The 16,479-nt window shown below is 37.8% G+C and overlaps 1 protein-coding gene across 7 annotated transcripts in view; it reads right to left on the reverse strand.

Moving 5' to 3' along the window:
* Positions 1–16,479, reverse strand: part of TBCK (TBC1 domain containing kinase) — a 115,599-nt gene that overhangs the window by 16,016 nt on the left and 83,104 nt on the right. For all 7 annotated transcript variants that reach the window (XM_072862540.1, XM_072862547.1, XM_072862543.1 and 4 more), the window contains one exon: positions 1,365–1,540. In XM_072862540.1, coding sequence (XP_072718641.1) covers positions 1,365–1,540 — 176 coding nt within the window. The remainder of the gene's footprint in view (positions 1–1,364; positions 1,541–16,479) is intronic.

The raw sequence follows: 16,479 nt of genomic DNA on the forward strand, positions 1-16,479 counted from the left end.
TACTTCACCATACTTTGTCATAAATATTGCTAAATATTTAATAGAGAAAAATGTTAATGGCAGTGTTTTTCTGCATATACAATTACCTTTAAAGTGGTATTTTAACGAACTAGATTAAAAAAAGAGATTGAAACATTATTTATTTAAATTTTTACTACATATTTCAGCCGAAATACTGGCATTGATCCACCATTCACTTAATTGTCTAGGATTTACACTTTTCTAATACGCATGCAGCATGTTAGTAGCATGTTAGACACTGGAATATTTTTTCTAATGGTAAAGATGTTGGGAGCCTGTTGAATCTCTATCATTGGAGATCTTTAAGAGCAAGCCAGACATACGTAAAAGGAATGACCCTCCTTTCTCAAAGTAAAAGGCGAACTAAAAATCATGATTCTTTTGTTATTTTTCTACTGAGTATTGTTTGCCCATTAAGAATGATACCTTGTGACACAGCAAGCTAAGAGTACATCTACTGCAAAAACAACTATCTACATCACCTTTGCTATTATGAAAGGAGCAATACTTAAAAAAAAAAAGATACAAACCAATAACAAGTATATTCCCAAATACTCGGTATAATGTTAAGAGTTACCTCTAATAAAATCTTGTCTTTATTCCCACTTTTAGATGGATGTTGGCAAAGATGTGTGTTCCTGGCAAAGCACATCTGTAAGAAGGACTCCCCCTTCCAAAACCCAAACAAACCCAGCCCTGTAACTACACTACTACAGAAAAACAATTAAAAAAATACTCCACATGCAAAGAACTATGTCTTTGAAAAAGAACAAATAAGTAAGGTGTAGACAAGGTAGCAACCCTGAGAAAAATATAGCTTCAAGATACCTTTAAGACTTTTATGATTATAAGCTAACTAGAAGACATAAATTAGGGCAGCCGTATGGCTGCATTACCCGACAGTAGCAAGAAGGCACTCAATAGGAATTGAATTTCCACTGAGGGATTGGCAAAGCACATGAGCTATCAACTCTTCTCTATCTCCCCTTCCACTTAATTGGAAAGCCTCACACCCTTCCAAAACATTGGCTATATTAAATAGGGAAGGTCTGCTGACAACACCTGTCATAAAAAAAGTAGCATTAAAGCACTTGTGCTACTGGTACAAAGTGGTTTCACTAGACCCACAGCTGAAAATAGGAAGACAAAAATACATTTGTCCTCTTCTCTGCAAACCAGGCCTCTCCATGACAAAAAAAAATATGCCTTCGGTCCCTCCGCTGTACCTCTACCACATCCCTTTCCATTATTTACCATTCTAACATCTCACTGCCTGCAGACACTGAGGAAGTAATTGATACAAGCATGATATGGCAAAACTGGCACTCAAATTTGAAGGATACTCTTCGCTGTTACGAATGTCCACCACCAGCAGCTTTGGCTTGCTAGACTTTGTTTTCTTTACAGGTGTTTTGGAATGGCTCGGTCCTGTCAACTCACACAAATCAATCAGATCTTCTGCTGAAATTCGTGGTGACACCTCTGCCTTCAGGTCATCCAACTTGATGGAATCCCTAGACTTTAAAAGAAGAAAATTAATATTAGAGGTGATAGAATTAGAGACATGGTGTTTGAAACTTCTTATTTGACAACCTCAAAGCGTAACAACCCAGTTAGACAGAAACAGATGTTTTCCTTATAACTCTGAACTAGTCCAAGTTAAACTATCCATGCAGAAAAGCTCCAGAGCACTGTGCCAAATGCCTATCTGCCAATTATAGCCCTATTTCCTGTTGAAGGTGTTAAAAAATAAAATTGTTTGACAATCTGTGCAAACTATTTTAGTTTGTGATTTGTTAATGAATTATTCACTGTGGCTGAGGGGGTCACAAAACTCACAGAACGTTTCTAAGCATCAGAAATTAAGTAAATTGACTAAGAAGCACTCTCTGAAAGGAGAAGCTTGAAAGGCCTCATGCTTGGAGAGGGAAAGAAGGGTAGCAATTGGAGACTTGGCACAGAAACTGCAGGGATGCCTCTGTAAGATACAGAGCTATCTAAACCCCAGGTATTAGCCCAGCCCAAAGACTAGGCACAAATCAGCACACCAGAAATGTAAGAAATAGTCCTGTGTTATAACTCAGAAAATTTGTTCCTTAGTTTTGGGGAACAGGGGAATAGCACAGATGATGACACAAACACAACACCACACACCTGGTAGTACTCAAGCAACTAGATAATACTTAAAATGTTTTTCGTAAGAGAGCCTTCATTGTGAATTATCTCAGAAATATTCCTAAGCGCTTGCATTTCTTCACTTTACATTCTTAAAAGCTCATGCATATCTAAATTAAGGAAAAAAAATATTAACCCTCCTTATTTTTGTGAAGAACAGAGAATGCACAAATCCTGTATTTTCATTAATTACCAACACATACAAATCTATGAACTGCATCAGAAAAAATAAAATATAGTCACCATAAGACAGTCATGAAATGTTTTAAGCCATGTCTCCACCTTCCTTCAGAGATTGTTTTACACTGCTGAAACTTTTAAGTGCCATTACAACTACACTTTCACCCAAAAGAATTACCTTGACTCACTCAAAATAAAGCACGAGGGAAACCTCCAGCTTGTTCAAGAGGGTCAAACTTAGATTCTTTACAAGCAATAGGCAAAAAGATCTGCAGCATGCCCTAGGCTTTTGTCCTTGAGAACACCGGGTTTGCAAAACCTATTTGAAGATCTAAAAGTTAAAGGATTGCTACAGTCACTTTTCCTATTATCACATATGCAAACATGAGACTTTTTTCTTTAATCTCTCAGCTACCCTGGTGGAACTTCCAGAACTATAGCTGCACTAAAAGGTCCTCATATCACTTCAATTAAATGTTGAAAGTGCTTATTTTTAAAAAAACTTTCATACACTATGTAATTAAAAATACGTTAGCATGGACCATAGTGTTAAGAAGTTATAGTCTTCTGCAGCAAGAACTTTTTTTTTCTGTTGGTGCCATTGCCTCAATCTGAAAAATCACAGGAAAATTTTAAAGCAGCTTGTTTTCATTATGCTTTAATCCAGCAGATACAGAGTTAACAGGTTGGTTACATATGTAAAAAACCCAAAAAACATTATGGAACTCAACTTACTCCAAGAGTTATGTACATCAAAGATAAACTTACGGACTTCAGTAATCTTACAACAGAACGGGTTTGTCTTGTGCAATCATCGTGCTCCTGTTCAGCAGGAGGTCAAAAAGAGGCAAAAATTATTTATAACTAAGTCCACAGCTGTCTCTAGTGAGTTATTCTGGCTTGTCAGGAGGCACAAACAAACAGAATAACGAGTATTTGTTACAGGGAGCACCTTCTGAAAGATCTTCAGACTGTTTTGATGTCTTATTCTTGAGGAAGATGACCTATATTAATGAAATAGCCAACAATTTCATCATGAAATTTGCTTGTGCACTCACTCTGCAGTTGTTCAGAACATGAGCACAGACATACAGAGATGGACTACAGAAAGTGGAAAAAGAAAGAACAAATAAAACGTTATCGTGTATTACTTTTCAGAATGAGTCTATATAGTGCAGTCACTTTTGAGAATGAGTCTATACAGTCCAGTCAAAATATAGGTCTTCAAGAGTATCACAGTAGCAAATTTTCTGCTTTGAAAAAATATTCCATTTCTGTCATCTTGTTTTACATTGCAGTGACCATATCGATTCAAGACACTATATGCTTATAGCCAATGAAAAAAATTCAACAGAACAGGAAGGAAATGGAGGTATTACTCATTAGTATTAGCCCAACTGACTGTTGTTAGCTCTAGCTTTTGTTTTGGTTTCTAAACATACTAGTTTCTCATTTAATCTGAGGACTATTCCAAGTTTAGAGAACATGCTAGAGAAAACAGAGAGGTATACACATATTTTCCTGAGTTATGTCTCAGAAAAAGGCCTTCTTAGTCCTTCTGCAGTTAGTAATACCTTCGCTGTAAAGCAGGTTCTCAAAAAGCACTCAAAATTACAAACAAAAGCAGTAATTGTACTTCAGAGAATATATTAGCCCACCAAACTGCCTTTTCCATTGTATATGATAGTATTCAAAACAAAAGAACTTACAAATTGCTAGTCTCAGCAGGTAATTTCCTCCCAACTTCAGAATAATAGAGATCACAATGCTTTATAATCAGAAAAATGCTTGATTTTCTGGATAATGTATTATTTGTTTCAACAGAATAGCCAATAGTCAAGGGAGCCCTGTTTCCATAAAAATAACAGTGTGACAGAGGACATGGCCACCTCCCAGTTGAGTAGCTGGATTTCCCCAAGAGGAGTCTAAGGAAATTAATTGCACCAAAGAGGAGGAGGAGGAACAACAAAGTCAAACTCTTCTGACAAACTTCAGACTTGCCAAATGAATTCAGCAGTCCACGTCTAGGGAATTCACAGCAGACACAAGTTTGCAATATCCAAGAAAGGCAGTAACGTAGAAAGAGCAGTGATTACATAAATACATATTTGGCTGAGACAGCTTAATTTGCCTGATGACTAAAACTGGCAGACATCACTACACTCTCCTCAGGCGACAGCTGCTCCCTCAGGAGAACGTTTGCGGAGCAACACTGAGGAGGGAAGGGAAGCAAGTCCGCTACAAGAAGAGTTCAATCCTTGAAGCAGGGTCAGACAATTACAGGTAACAATAAACACTCAGGTAGCAAAGTCAGGCATTATGAATGTGGACTATGCCAGTGAAGCTGGCTGAGATGACCTGAATAAAGTCTTCTGGAGAAACAGTTACATTATGATGGACTCCAATTACACAACCACTTCCTACTTTTATTTATACAATTCTTGTCTAATTCAGCAGATGGGATGAATGCCACAGGAAAGAATAAAAGTTTAAGAGGGAAGCATAAAGCCTACAGCAGAAAACAAACCAGTCAAAATTCACCTATACTGATATAAAAACATTTTCTCCTTATCTAAAAGTATAAAGCTGCAAGAAGTGCTCCACAGGTAGACACTGTGTCCTGTGAATAGGTTTTAATAACCAGGACAAGCATTTTTTTCCTTTAACTGGGTTGAAAATAAGGAGAAACACATTCAACTGTGAATTTTACAACCATCTTTGCTTTGCTTTGACCTAGTATGTCCGGATCTGCCTAGATTGTATATTTAGTGATACAATATCTCTATATAGGATTTGAACAAAGCTGCAGCCTAAAGCTCCTTGACAAACTTGCGGGAAATAGAATTGCTGAATCAATTTTTTTCTTTCAACAACTGTTTTATCAGACTAATTTATTCCCTTCAAATGGCAAAGTGAAATATGTGCATGCACTTATAAGATCATCTTTCCCAATTACATTTAAAAATCTGACTTTATCTGCTGTATCTGTTAACAACTATATTTCACATCAGACATTTTCTCACAGGAATTTTCTAATGAACTGTCAGTCAGCATAAGCTAAACATGGCTAACACCAAACTGTCAATCCTTCTACCCAGTCCTCCCCACAGCTTCTCTCCATACAGCCATCCTGCTATGGATACCTGTAGTTTGGCACGGGACTTGAGGTCAGACAGCTCTTGAACTGTCATGGCCCCTGAGCACCCAAATCTTGCAGATTCTTCTGAACCATTAACACCTTTCCTATTCCTCTCCACAACAGTGTTCCAGCTGTTGTCTACCACCTCAGTGACTACTCTCTTTGCCTCAGCCCGGCCAACTAAGAGGAGATGCATGAGATGCAGGTGGACATTTTAGACAGGAGGCTTAACATTTGTCCTGATTGCTGGCTTCAATTCCCTGTTTAGGCTTTATTATGTCATTGCAGGCATTGGTTTCCAGCTGTGAAGAACCAGAAGGAACAGTAGGTGAAGGGAGAGGGCCCACTTTAAACCAAATCCTTTGAGTAAGGTTAACTGCTCTCAGAAAAAGTTTATGGCACTGATAGTCTCTTAGTAATTATTTACAAATATCCAACAAATTGTGAACAGGCAGTAGTATCCAACTGAGATTTTGATTCCAACTGAATTAAGTTGCAGGTAGTCACATCTCAGGACAGCTGCTTACAGTATCTTGTTGAATTTGTCACCTGCAATTTTTTGTTTATTTTAAACAATGAAGGGAGCGCAAGGATTATCCCACACATCTAAATTCCCATGCTAGTAATACTTATTACCCTATGGGGGGGTAAAAGCAGAACAATTGAAAAAAAATAGTCAGGATAACCACTGGGAAAAGCTTAAGTCCAAATAGTATGTGACATAAGATGCTTGTTTCTTACCTTCAATTATCCTTCTGCTGTGATCTATTCATTCTTTTCCAAGGCAGACATAGTACATAATTTCTAAAAAAATCCAACCCCTTAACTCTTTCTTTAAAAAAGACAAAAGCTCTACTTTAAGCACAGTGCCAGAGGGTAGTTAAAAGTCCAGTTACACACTTATGTAACGGTCCAACAGTTTAGTCAATATACTCATGGTTTTAGAGGTAATATAAGAAATTGTATACTGACTACAGCACTGAAATTGAGAACTGTGTTCCTATACAGAGATGAACTGCCTGTCGTTACTTAGGAAAGGTAAGAAAGATACACACACGTACACACAAGTCTACATGTGCTAAGCTACTGAGCCTACTACTTAAGTTGCTTCGCCTGTTTTCCTGCAAAGAAGAGAGACTTATTTTAGCATATCCTAACTTCAAGCATGAATCTTACTTTAGACTAGTTCGCTATAAGAACTTGTTCATCAGGGAAGACTCCTTAATCACCAGGCTGGTAATAGGAAAAAAGAGTACTTAAGCTGAAATCTGAGGTCTGCTTGCCTCCCAGAAGTTTCTCTGACAACACCCTAAATTCTTTACTTCCAAAGTACTTACTCTTCTCACCCCATTAATTTTCAAATAGGCCTGGGAATTGTTAAGCCATATGCATTTACTGCTCTTAATAAGAAGAAATAGGCATTAAGAATTTAATTTTTTTTTAATATTAGGAATTAAAGCTGCTTAAGCATTCTCAAATTAGAAGTCAAGCTTCAGAAAGATTAAAGCACTCCAGAACATGAGGTTGGCACAATCATAGCTCCTATCTATTTTTCCATTAGCCTGTAATCTCTTACAGGCATTTCATCCTGGCTATTAAATGAAGATATACTTTTTTTTTTTTTGAGAAAATAAGCAAGTATCTTTAGTTCTGCTGAACCTGAACTTAACAGTCCCATCTGATAAACACAGGAGCTATAAAGCAACTTTTTATCCATGGAAAGGATAACTTTATCTGAGTAGAAGCAGGGTTTCCCCCCTTTTGTCTTTGAAGTTGGCAAAACTTATTGCAGCAAATTTAATACAGAAGGAACTTCAGTCTGAAAGTCAGTATAATTAAAATCTGGGGATCAAGTAAAATAATCTATTCAAAGTATCAAAGTCCTTCATAAAGAAACATGCTTCATGGAAGATGTCATTCCATATTTTCGGAACATAACATTTTGTTTCTGAAATCAATATATGCATGTATATCTAGGAACAAGATGACAAAATCATTTTAAAACCAGCTTAGAAGATAATGGTTTTAAAAGAGTTCTGAAGAATTGATCAGACAGTGAAAGAGACAAAAGCAGGTTCACACAGAAACCACAACCAGATGCAACTCCGAATCAAGGGTCACACTAGTTTGTAGCAAAGACATTGCTGTTTGTGCTTGTTTTTACTGTAAATAACCATAATGGAAGAAAGCTAATGTATTTTTACAGTGAATTCTACCTAACTATAATACTCAGTGTCATGGTGTCATCATATAAGCTTTGGGATAAATATCTTTATATAGAGTAGCACTATTTTATACTGATTAAAATACAGCAGTCAGATGAAAACAACTGGTAGAAAAGAAGAGCGAGAATAAGCAAGAACAGGACACTACAGGACAGATTTGTAGGCAAAGCCACTGCTATCACGCTTTTATCAAAAAAGCAGTTTTCACGACAGGCAGAGTCAGTTTTCAGGAAGTGTCTGAGAACAAGAACAAATACGAACACTGGATTTCAGCTGCATCATCTAAAAGGCTTTTATGACTGAAACCAATCATTACCAGTGTGTTTGCACTTAGTAGTTTTCATGCAAATGTTTTTGTTTATATCCTTCACAATTAAGTAGATGAAGGCAGTACTTAATCCCCTCGGAACATTGTCCTTTGTATATTTATTTTTGGTGGGGTGTTTTTGTTTGTTTTTAAACAAATAGAATGACTCCCATTGCTCCCTTGAATTCTGACGGCCTGATAAGCGAAAAGTACTTAACTCCTGTACCAACTGAGATAGAACGATGCTTAAATCCACTGTTTCTGACAGAAAGAGGCCCATACAGGCAGGAAAGTAGTCTAATGATCATAAGTAAATAAAAAGTAATACATGTCTTGAGACACTCCTTAATCCCCCCTCCCCTCTCCTCCCCCCTGCCATTTTTTATGACCATTATTAGCAAAGGGTCATACAAAAAGGCTTCAGTGTTTTTTGATGTTCAGTCAGGACTACTTACAAAGGAGGAGCAGCCAAACTTCCAGATTTTAGCAACTGTTTTCTGAAATTCTTCAAACACTTGAGAGCCACTGTTCTCTACACAACCTTTCTAGCAAACTCATTCTTACACTTCAGATTCAGTCCTCCCTTGCCATATGCATTCTGCTTCTCATATTTCCAAGTCAAGACATTGGTGCCTACCTTCTCTATGCTCCCTACCTCCCTCTACTTCCTATTTCTTAAGTTTGCTCCATTTCATTTTGCAAGTACATTTTGCAAGCTGTACTCTTCCACCCCCTCCACCACCCTGACTCCCCCACAAAGGTCCCTGCTCCAGAACCCACACCTTAAGGAGTGCGCAAACAGCAACTTTTAGCCAATTCTGATTCATAAACATCCTCCAAATGTCTTAATGCACCATTGTAGGCACTCTAAACAAACGTGAGCGAGCTCTGCTTGCCAAAGGAGCTCATTATGAAGGAAACCTTTCTCTCTTTCTCCCTGGAATAACATAATTGAGTGAATAAGCTGAGTCACCAGAACAGAAAGACAAGTTATTCCCTGCATGCAGCTAGGCAGACATGCTTCAAAGTCTCATCAGTTATTACCTCTAATATGATAAAACAGGTAAACACTTCTCGCCACTGCAGAGAAGCATTTTAAAACACAAAGCTGAGCCATAATCTAGTGGTGCCTGAAAATACCCACAAGATGCTTTAACATGAAATAAAACTTGAAGTAAAAGCAGCAGCAAGAATGATTTTGCAAGCCTTCCCGGCTTTTTTTCCTCTTGATACATGCTCTCTCCTTGACAGGAAATTGTATTACTTTGCTTTGAGAAAAAAATATTACAGAATCTTAAGAATACAAACTGTCAGAGATTCCCTCACCATCTTTAAAAACAAAACCAACAGGAATTTAATATCACATCTCAATGCAAACTGCAACTGGAAGAGGAATTTCCCTCACAATGTGACCAGGTATGTCACTTGGTGTCAGAGACCTCAGATTTAGACAATCCATCTCTTTTCAGGATTCAGCTGTAGTTGCTTTTTATCCACAATTCCTGTTTTCTGAACTGGCATTAACAATGGCAGCACAGCTCTGGGACATTTTCAGTTATTTACCACTGTAAAGCCTGCCAAAGAGCAAAACATACTGTTAAGGCTCTGCCTTACCTGGTGACTACTAAGAGGAGTGCTGAATTTGAGTAATTGTCAAAAAGTTTGAAAATATGGTTAGCCAGACAGTTACCCTGTAAACTGTACGTGCTTTTCACATCAATCTCCTTGGATTTCTGTACCATTCTGCTCATTTTAGAAACCTGGGCCCAAGCTTTGACGAGATATACGTAAGTCATCATTTTAGCATCAACAGAAACATTTATGCCCATCAACCTAAAATGCATGCATTCACGTTTGGAGCACGGGCTCTGTGACTAACTTTTGCTGTAGGTTCAACTTTGCAATCAGTATGCACTCTTTCTTCTAGTTATGCTGTCACACATATTTGAAAATCAGACTTTCCACTGGTAACAATGGCAGATGAGAAAAATATATATACATAGCTGTAACAATTTTACTAGTAGATTAAGATGATGTTGACATGATCACATAGGCCACCAGCCAGTTTGTACCAGGCTATCAACTGCAAGAACGCAGCAACAGCACCAGGCAAGAGAGCTGCATTCAGGAAAGTCTTTTTCATCCTCTCACTGCACTTCCTAATAAAGTTAGATCATAATGACACCGCATCCTGACTCAACTGAGAAAACACACAGCACTTAGCCTGGCCTGAGGTGCATTAAGAAAGGGATGCGATAGAATCCTGGATTCAAGGTTAACCTAAGGCGGGCTCCTATGGCGATCTATATAGAGAAAAAGAATAGGGTAGGATAGAGGACTGGGGAGTAGAGGGAAAAAACACCTTAGGCCTTTGACAGAAATAAATATCTCTGACATAATACACCCCCTCCTCATGTCATGAAAATTCATTTTTATTACATTTTCTCAATAGCGCTGTTACACAGCACTGTGCTCTAAGACATAACTTTCACAGCAGCAATATATGGCATACACAGGAGTTAGTGCATGCTGGAATTAGAGTTGCTGTGAGTGGCAGGAGGTAGCTATGTCTGTGCACCTGAGCGTATTTGTGTGTGAGATAAACTACTAAGATCCTTGAGTTTACTTCTCCAAAACCTGACTTCAAAAATTTCTCCCAAACTCCATTGCCTTCTAATGCTACAAGCACACACAGAAAAAATGTAATACCAAGTGGACCATTTCTCTCTGCAGTATCTAATTGTGCTTATCAGAAGCTGAATAAAGCACTAAGCTTTTTAGATCTGAGTTATTCTGTGTGTTACTTCTCTCCTAAAGCAAATTCACACACACACTGCACTGCTTTTTCATTTTCCTTTTTTTTAGATGCAGGCTGCTATTTTTTTTAATAAAATATGGATTATTTAACAAAGTTTGAAATAAAACTGTCACCAGGAAACCACACCAAGTATTTATATTGGTTGCCAAAAAGACCTATTTCCACTATAGTCCTCCCTCTCAAAGAGGGCCAGAGTCAGTGGTAAAACGTATGAAAACAAAGTTAACAACTGTGTCTTCAGCCAGCCAGCCAGCAATTCAGGACCACTACAGCCTGAAATTTGGCTCTCCTTAGGAGCTCACGAGCTGAGCTCCTTATGTATTTCTCAGGGGAAAATTCTAAAGCATCCTTCACAAAATTTTAACGTTACATCATATCGTCAGCAACCCAATAAATAACTGCCAGCGAAATTATTAAAACACTGAGGTGTGTAACTATTTCCTAACATTCTCCATGCACTGGATGTGCATTAAAAAAAAAGGAAGTGTTTGAAAAATAGCTTACTGGTACTACTCTTCAGTGAGACCAAGCAAATTCCTCCTTGCTAAAACCTGGTTATAACAGAAGGCTTTGCTCCAGCTGTACTTGTGGAAAGAAACATTTGCACAACACCAAGCTTTCAAGAATGGAACCATACCAGCTCACATATCACAGAGATCACCCACCAATAATCAGTGAGGAAAACTGGCATCAATCAATGCAGATGGAAAAAGCACCGGTAAAAACCACAGTGCCACTTTGCAGAGCTCAGATTCAGATTGCCAGCTACAGCTGAGTGTTGAGTACATCTGGGCAGATGTAACACTGGCCAGAGAGATTTTGGAAATGCTGGTTTTCCTCCATTTTTCTTTTCAATATTCCAATAATTTACTTTGGCAAGGACTGACCTCAGCCTATGTTACCAGTGCTACCATATACATTTCAGACAACGTCTTCTCACAGGATACACTCCACAGGGGCTAAGATTGGGCATAGAAGGGAAAAAGAGAGTTGGCTCAAATCCAAACTACTTAACAGCTGTAGCAAGCTTGAATGCACTGTTCTGTTGTGTTTACTACTTTATTATGGGCGCGATCCTTTCTTTATCTTGTAAACAGCTCATTTGTCAATAACTTCCACACCTTAAAGGCTGGTGACGATAGCTGCCATATTCCTTATTCTGCCACACAGTGGCTATGGCTTATGATTTTTTAAAGTAAATTTCTTTTTGCCAGTAATATGGCAAAACTGAAAAAAAAAAAAGAAAAAGAGAGAAAAATCAAACTCCTAATATTTAATTGATCAAAGCCTATAAAACACAGAACCTGTTTTTAAAACAATTTCCAAATCAGGAAAAAAAAAATTTAAAAAGAACATTCCCACAAGATGCAGAGAGAGAGAACTGGCTACATTTTTTTTTTTAAATTAATTTTACAGGTATAATTACCCCCTCCCCCTCAGCACATTTGTTAATCAGTCATGGAATCCCAATTGTGGGAGGTCAAAAAGGTCAAATACACCCAGCTTTCAACTTCAAAGCAGGTATAATCGCAAAGGCTTCTGAGGAAGGACTAGATGGACAATCAGTGAATTCAGAACCTGAGCCTAAGGCTGCAGCAGAGTGTGCTCTGGCTGCTCTGACTGCCCTATTTACATTCACAGCAGACAAACATGTCCCAGGGAGACTCAGAAACCAAGTCTGTACAAAATATGTTTACAATCCTTAAATATGATCTAAGTGAGTGTCTAACAAACTATTAAAGTCTCATATAAATAATACTTAGATTATTATAAACACACTCCTTTAATTCTTCCTCAACTAAGAAAAAACACAGCACATTTGTTCCAATGAGTTTACATTCAATTAAAATAATTGCTATTTATATTACAAGTTTAAAAAACCACCACAACATTCATTAGAGACTCTTAAATTAATATTTAACATCAGTTATTTCCTAAGCCTTATATTTCTTGTTTTATCCACTCTGTAATTGATTTAATGCCTTACCTTCTATCAGAAAAAGTCCTAAAACATAAGACAATACATTCATATTTTTAAAACAAAGCAGAGTTGCTTGGTTTTTCGCACCTTGAATACTGTGTTCAGTTTTGGGCCCCTCACTACAAGACAGACATCGAGGTACTGGAGCATGTCCAGAGAAGGGCAACAAAGCTGGTGAAGGGTCTGGAGCACAAGTCTGATGAGGAGCAGCTGAGGGAATTGGGGTTGTTTAGCCTGGAGAAAAGGAGGCTGAGGGGAGACCTTCTTGCTCTCTACAACTACCTGAAAGGAGGTTGTAGGGAGGTGGGGTTCCGTCTCTTCTCCCAGGTAACAAGTGATAGGACGAGAGGAAATGGCCTCAAGTTGTGCCAGGGGAGGTTTAGACTGGATATTAGGAAATTTTACTTCACTGAAAGGGTTATCAGGCATTGGAACAGGCTGCCCAGGGAGGTGGTTGAGTTGCCATCCCTGGAAGTATTTAAAAGACGTTTGGATGAGGTGCTTAGGGACATGGTATAGTGGTGGTCTTGGTAGTGTTAGGTTTATGGTTGGACTCGATCTTAAAGGTCTTTTCCAACCTATACGATTCTGTGATTCTGAGTAAAGAAAGTGCTAAAAAAGGCTTCCTTCAGGTAATTTAATCTGCAGAACCAAAGCACTGGAAGCAGAGGTTTCCTTACACTCCCCACTTTTTGGTTGCTGGCTGCCTGGCTTATGAGTATCAAAGAAACTTCGAAAAGCTAATGAATACACAGAGAAAGTTTTGAAGCTTTCAACAATTCCTCAAAATATTTGCCAGAATGTGATGAGTTTATGACATGTCTAATTAAACCGTGAATTGTTTACTCACTCACAGGCGAGCGATATAAAAAGTGTGTTTTAACCAACTCATCTCAAAAATGACAAATAAACCCAACTTCTCACTCAAGCTGTTGGCAGCTACAATCAGAAAAACAGAGCATCAAAGATGCGCAAAATAAATTAGAAACATTAACTCAGATCTTGATCAGTTAATGCTTTGCACAACATGAACTAAAGACAAATTTGAAGAATCGCTTTCCATTGAGTAGTAGAACAATGAAATAAGAGGACAAAACCAAGTTCCCTAAAAAAACAGAACACAAACCAAATCTGAAATGGGTCAAGGCAGTCAGAAGACCCTTGAAGGAGAATATACATAACAGCCATTACAAACAGCATGGACATTGCCCTTGGACATTTCCTAGCTTGTACACAGAAATGTTGGTATACATTACTCATCATGCTTCTTTTAGAAGAATAGATGGACTTACACAGCAGTTATTCAAGGGCTTAATATAAACCTAGCCAATACATTTTATATGGACAAATATATCCTAAGGGGCACACAGGAAATTAGAAGCAACTGAGCGCTGGTGTATTTATTGCAAATAGGCTTGAATTCCCATCTGTAAGAAGTCTGTCACGCAAGCTTTCCTTGATTATCTGCAAAGAAAAGTTACCATCACGAAACTTTACTCATACTATTTTTTATAAAAACAAATGTTTTTCATGTTTGTGCTGTTTCATCAAGCCATTAAGTCACCTTCCCGCTTAGGTATTTCTCCTACTTCATCAAAAACAAAAAGCTGAACCAGACTGGTAGCATTTAAATCCATGCAACGATCACTAATCATCTGGTAGACTCCAGTTGAATGCTTTCACTTCCCAACATTCATCAGGAACTCCCACCCTTGAAAAGAGGACGGGTGGTAGAAGACCAAGATGAAGACGTAATTGTATCAGCCTCTGGATTTCTGGGAGTCCACCTGCCACACCTGAGCAGACATTCATAAAGATAAAGAAACTGCATCATTCTCTCGCTTTTAAATAAAAGTATACAGGTAGCTGGAGAGAGTGTACATCTCCCATGTTTATAATAAGGGAGATACAGGCATAGGAGAAAATTGTTACATGACAAGTGTTATTTGTCTCTGTGACTCCTGGACATTCAAGAAAAACACTTTGGGAGTTTCCAGGGGATGAAGGTAAGTTTCAGGAAGAGTAAGAAAAAAAAAATCGTCAGTGTACCGGTCAAGAAAAAATTACAGACACAAATTGGAGTAGACTGCTACTAAAATTCAGTAGGGAATTTAAAGGAGTTTTTCCATTCTTATTTATGGCATTTCATCTTTCTCAAAATAAACATGCAAAACCACTTAAGATGTACATTCATTCTCTCTGAAACTATTTCCTCCTTGAGATTTTTATCTCAGTAGAAATATGCTTACTGGCTGAAAGAGTAAAAGATTAAGCAACACACAAGTCCAGGAGGGAAGAGAGCACCCGAGCCTATGAAGTTGCAAATAGATGCCACTAAAATGAAAACTAAGGAACACTAATGATAAAAAGAGTTAAAACAGTTTTGTTTTACTGGCTGCTGATTTAGGGAGAAAAGTGCTCACCCAGGGGCAAATACTTCTCATATTATTATTAACAACCAAAGCACCGTAACATGCAGATACACACAAATATTTGAGTAGCCAATAAAAAGCACTTAAACAAACTGAAGCAGCTTAGAAGGAAAAAACAAATATAGGAGTAGGAGTCAGCTGGTGTTTAGAATTAAATACACTAAACAATGTTTCAAGAAGTCATAAATTACCTTCAGAAGAAAACTCACAGCTTTGTTTACAAAGGAATTGTTTTCTACCCTACCCATGCTCAAATACAGAGGTGACCCACAAATATAAAAGTGGAGATACAAATGTAGTGCAAAGTGCTTGCCCAAATAATGACCAACTAAGTAGGTGGGGAAACAGCAAAGTAATTTTTTAAGAGCTAGACTGACCAGCAAGGACACAATGCTGTTTTAGAAAACCCATTAAAGGCTACTGTGCATACTAAAGATTCAACGCAGATTCCACTGCTTTCAAGTAGGAAAAAAGTTTCCCCATGGCAGCAAACACCAGTAGAGGACATGTCTGAAGAATGAGATAGATAGTTCCAGGATTAAGGTTAAAAAACAAAGAAACAAACCCACCAAACATCTTTGGGTGTAAATAGTGTATTTCACCAATAATTTCAAATTTTTTTTAGCAATGTTGCTCAAATCCCTAAGAAGTGTCATCTTATAAAGACAAATATCCAGAAGTGCAGAACTGGTCACAAGCGAGAGGTAGCTCATTAGTGGCTCACGTTACACAGGATTTTCAAAGTCTGAACTATGGTTCCTGACAGAACCATAACATACTTGGCTTGTATATATCTATCTCAAAATCTGACACACAAAAATACAGCACATGAGAGCAAACACATTTGTAGACTATAACTTAACATATGAATCAGCTTCCTTGTCATTCAGGTGTCCATGAGATTAGTTTCCTCTTTGCTACAGAAAAAGCCTGAATATGTTCACATATTTCTGTATAAATCACATAGCGCTGCTCCATATGATGAGGTAAAAAAAAAACCTACAGCATTACCCAAAAGTACACCTGAGCTTCAAAAGAAGTTAAACCGTCAGTTACACTGCAGTGAATGAAAAGTGCTTTGATGTTAAGTAGAAAGAAGTAGAAATGAAAGAGAAGCCAATAGAAGTTATGGTATTTATTATTCTTCTCTATAACGTATCAAAAACATTAGCTTAATTTCTTGGAAGTTGTGGGATGGATG

Source organism: Ciconia boyciana, chromosome 5 (assembly GCF_034638445.1).
Source record: "Ciconia boyciana chromosome 5, ASM3463844v1, whole genome shotgun sequence".
Taxonomy (NCBI): domain Eukaryota; kingdom Metazoa; phylum Chordata; class Aves; order Ciconiiformes; family Ciconiidae; genus Ciconia; species Ciconia boyciana.